Below are 4,225 nucleotides of genomic sequence, written 5' to 3' on the forward strand. Positions count from 1 at the left end.
TTAACTACACAAGAATTCAATTCCTATAAATGGCCAATAAAACATAAATCAAATTCAATGATTCTAGTTTAAACAAGAAAATAGTCACTAAAATAGAATCATAAACCAAACATCAAGCCATTGCTTCAAGTCGAACAATCAACATTTTTGAACAAGAACTAGAAACTAAGATTTTTAGCCACACATGGCTAAAAACAAATCAAACAAAGAGATGAAATTGAAAATATTTAATGCTTACAAATTGAAATTAGTAGTGTTTGCAATGATCAGAAGCCTTTAAAATTCTCCAAAAATTCTGCCAAAATCACCCCCAAGTGCTCTAGAAATTGTTTATGTAAAAAATGAGCAAATTTCCTCTATTTTAACACAAGTGGTAACCATCTCCGGAAAAGCATGACCGTACGTTTTGGTCGCGTGTTTTGGCACAAACCGTGCTTTTTGGCTCACGACCATGCGTTTTGTTGAAACTTCAATTGACCTTCAATCATGACTTTGTCTTCGTTCTAACTTCAACCCAAGTCGTGTTACTCAAATATATGATGAAAAGGACAAACACGACCCATGTTGTTGTAACACGGACCACACTTTAAACGTAATCCTTGCTATGATGATGTGCAACGACTTTGGTTATGTCTCAGGTGTTCTTCCCCAAATCCTCCGGTTCATCTTCTCTCCATGCTCCAAACTCCATGCTTTGCATACCCGCAATGGCTACAAAATAATTCAAAACTGGTGAAGTACCGGACATTCTGAATAAAACATGAAGTGCCCAAATTGTTAACTAAATGCAAGAATTAAGAAGTAAAATGCAAAGAAATGATGGAATTAAACATGCAAAATAGGTGTATAAAATGTACCTATCATTAATCTTTGGTATCAAGTTTAATACTATACATAGTCGGCATAAATAATATTATTGATAATCCGATCCAATAATTGAACTTTTTAAACGGGTTAATTTTATCATATTAATTAAGTTGGACACACATGATTTTAAATTCTAGATTAGTATTTGATTCCATAACTTTTTGAATTATCACAAAAACCAAACTTTGTAATTTACTAGAAAACCTAAGTTCAGGAACTTTATAAGCAAAACAAATTTGTTACGAATTAAGGTGGACATGTTGATTAAAGAAACAACACCAACCCTAATTTGTTACTGAGAGATGATTGTATATGTTTGATGATTACTCATACCTTACCATAAATTCTCATGAAAAATTTCCGCATTATCTGGATTGAGTTGAGAAAACACTATCGTACATCTTTTTCTGAACATAACTTTTGCTTTCGTTTATGCTCAAGACATTTGCATGCTTTTGGAAACCCATTAATTTGCTTTTAACATCCGATAAATACTTTACTTGCAAGTAACTTAGCTCATTAAAGTCGGGATTCATCAAATGTTTTTTGATCAATCGTCTATAGTTGGCGTTTCCACTTATCTTCTTTCTTCTTTTAAAATAAAACATTGAAAGGGATCTTTCATATATTCCGTCCGAATCTTCTCCCTCATAATCTTTTTAAATTTTAATACTAATAATTATTGTCCTGGTCACTTAAATTTAATGGACAGTAGGATTGTCTTGTTTCTACCGCAACCTTTGTTTGCTATTTTCTGTTTTCCTTTCGATCACGTTCTTGCCCTTTGAGTATCAGATTAGGCATTTTTTTCTATCGTGCTTTTACTCAAGTCTAATGGCTGTCTTTTTCTGATTTACTTGTTTGTGGAAAACACATGCAACATTCACCTATTATCATGCACCATGCAGGCATGCACTACTACTTCGATTATTGTAATCTACCTTTTTTTCTTTTTCTTTTTTTGCATGATATATTGTATCTTCTGAAATCATCTTCATATATTATGCTCAAACAAGAACGACCCCATCTATAACGAAAAGCAGAATCCATGGGAACACTTGCTGGACATCTAGTCCCGGGCTCAGCCCTTGCACTCCTTGGCTTATGGCACATCATCAATACAATCAAATCCTTCCACCTTAAAGACCCAACCCACTTCAGATCAAGCTTTTGGCACCCCTTTTGGAGCTCTGTCTCAAAGCTAGCATACATGGAGCTCATTCTTATTATCTTTTTCTCCTTATTTTCCATAATCATGCAAGTTTTAGACTACCCTTTGTTCTCATTCACTTTCAAGTTCAACAACTTCGAGCATGCCACCATGTTCCTCCATCTTCTCATATATTCCTGTTTTACCCTTTTTAGCGAGCTCAATAACAAATCCGACACCCTATTCGAGGTGTCCGGAATCCTAGCTACTTCTGTTTTTGGTCAAGAACTTTTCTTACTCTATTATCACTCAACCGATCATGTTGGACTTGAGGGACATTACCATTGGTTAATGCAACTTATAGTGTTTATCTCTCTTCTATCATCTTTATCTGTCACCACTTTCCGATCAAGCTTTCCTTCGTCCCTAGTTCTTTCTATATCTGTTGCATTTCAGGGGTTTTGGTTCATTAACATGGGATTCATGTTATGGGTTCCTGAGTTTGCGCCCAAAGGGTGCACCATAAGGTTGGGCCATGGTGGTGACAGCGACATGCATGGTGCAGTCGTGTGTGGGACCCATGACGCGTTTTTAAGAGCTAGAGCACTTGCTAATTTGCAGTTTAGTTGGATACTTGCTGGGGTTTTGATCTTTGTGGGATGTGTATGTTTATTTTTTCCAAAAAAGATTGCTAATAGGGGTCAGTCGATTCAGTATGAAAGACTTCATAGCAGAGTTGCTGAGGTCCCTCTCTCAGTTGTCGGATTCAAGAACTAAATACATGTCTAAATTGGCAAAACTCATTGATACTACTAATGAAATGATCAGACTTTATAATATAATGTATGATTCTTGTGTTCTTGATCATTATAGTTGATTAGTTATGGTTGAATTTTGTTACACATATAAGAAAGCATAAATGATATATGGTATTATATAACTTGTGCTCCATACATGTTTATGAGTGATTCTACATGAATGAACAATGAAACAAAGATACAATTTTAGGAAAAAAGTGCAGAAATCCCAAGATTTCTTACTCTGCCTCTTCAACAGCTGCTTCGATTCGGAGAAGAACAAAACCAACTGCAACTCCAACAAGAGTAAGTCCATTCATAATTGCTGCTATCTGGAAAATCTCAGCGGCAGCATTGCAGGTGGAGCTGAGTGCTCCACCACCGCCGGCGATATTCTTGGATGATGGCTTCTTCATTGAGTAAACAAAGTTTGCGAATTGCTGTTCGGTAGAAACGGGGAGTCCTAATGCAGCGACGGTGTTCTGAGCTTTAAGGCCACCGAATGAGTTGAGTCCCTTGATGTAAGTGACTTTGGTTGAGGTGGTTCTCCCGGAAGAGCGGGTGGGAGCAACCACCGTCAAGTTGACCGGAGATAGAGTGGCGGAGGCTGAGGCGGATGCCATTGGGAAGTGGAGAGATTGGGTTAACAATTCTGGTGGATTTGGGAAGTTAATTGAAATCTAGAGATGATGAGTGGGTGAAGGGAGAAAAGGGAAAGAAAAGAAAGATATGTGGATAAGGTGTTTTGATGAATGGTTGGTTGAAAAGGAGATGACAAGAATCCAAGATGAGGGGACTTGAGTGAGAGCTTGTGTTCTACACATATTCTTGCAATAACTCCAAATCATCAAGAAAATTCATAGGGGGTATTTTTGGTATTACACTCATATTATAATATAAAGTTATGAAACTATCCGACAATATGGCTCTTGATATTTTTATTACTATTGATACACATATGTTTTAAAGCACCAAAATTCAAAATAATAAAATATTATTAATTATTCAATGATTTAAGAGTAAAATTACGTTCCTATAGTCTATAGATAAAAGTCTAAAACATAATCAATTTGTACAAATGTAAAAGAAAAATAGTAGTTATGACTTTTATAATCTATGTGGAATTAGCGTAGTGGGTGGTATTCACATTCACATCATTAAACAAGTACCGGCACCTCAAAGGTTAAAGTAATGTAAGGGCAAAGTTGTAATTTTAGGAGGGGCCAAATTGAAGAAAGGGACTTTCGGACTTTCGGTTCCCAATCACGATGGGAAAATATAAAATTCGAATGATAAGTTTACATAAAGTTCTAAAAAGCTCGTCATGGCTCCGCCATGGTGCGTCATGGCTCTAAAGGCTTGAGCATGCCGCCAAGCTTTACCAAAACGACGTCTTAACTCATATATATGT

At 36.2% G+C, this 4,225-nt stretch overlaps 2 protein-coding genes across 2 annotated transcripts; one reads left to right on the top strand and one right to left on the bottom strand.

The window, feature by feature from the left end:
• The first annotated feature begins 1,820 nt into the window (after positions 1-1,820).
• Positions 1,821-2,884, top strand: LOC145124167 (transmembrane epididymal protein (DUF716)). The gene has a single exon (XM_079059410.1). It carries the CDS (start codon positions 1,916-1,918, stop codon positions 2,792-2,794), a length of 879 nt encoding a protein of 292 aa, XP_078915536.1. The 5' UTR covers positions 1,821-1,915; the 3' UTR covers positions 2,795-2,884.
• A 43-nt stretch (positions 2,885-2,927) lies between these two features.
• LOC145124168 (cytochrome b6f complex subunit (petM)) lies at positions 2,928-3,574 on the bottom strand. Its single transcript, XM_079059411.1, has one exon. The coding sequence runs from the start codon at positions 3,435-3,437 to the stop codon at positions 3,054-3,056; it is 384 nt and encodes a 127-aa protein (XP_078915537.1). The 5' UTR covers positions 3,438-3,574; the 3' UTR covers positions 2,928-3,053.
• Between the last annotated feature and the right edge of the window lie 651 nt (positions 3,575-4,225).

Source organism: Lactuca virosa, chromosome 7 (assembly GCF_052849685.1).
Source record: "Lactuca virosa cultivar CGN04683 chromosome 7, Lactuca_virosa_CGN04683_v6, whole genome shotgun sequence".
Lineage (NCBI taxonomy): Eukaryota > Viridiplantae > Streptophyta > Magnoliopsida > Asterales > Asteraceae > Lactuca > Lactuca virosa.

What these genes read in the sequence shown, in the direction of transcription:
- LOC145124167 (XM_079059410.1), top strand. Translation starts at nt 1,916, where the DNA reads ATGGGAACACTTGCTGGACATCTAGTCCCGGGCTCAGCCCTTGCACTC.
- LOC145124168 (XM_079059411.1), bottom strand. Translation starts at nt 3,437, where the DNA reads ATGGCATCCGCCTCAGCCTCCGCCACTCTATCTCCGGTCAACTTGACG.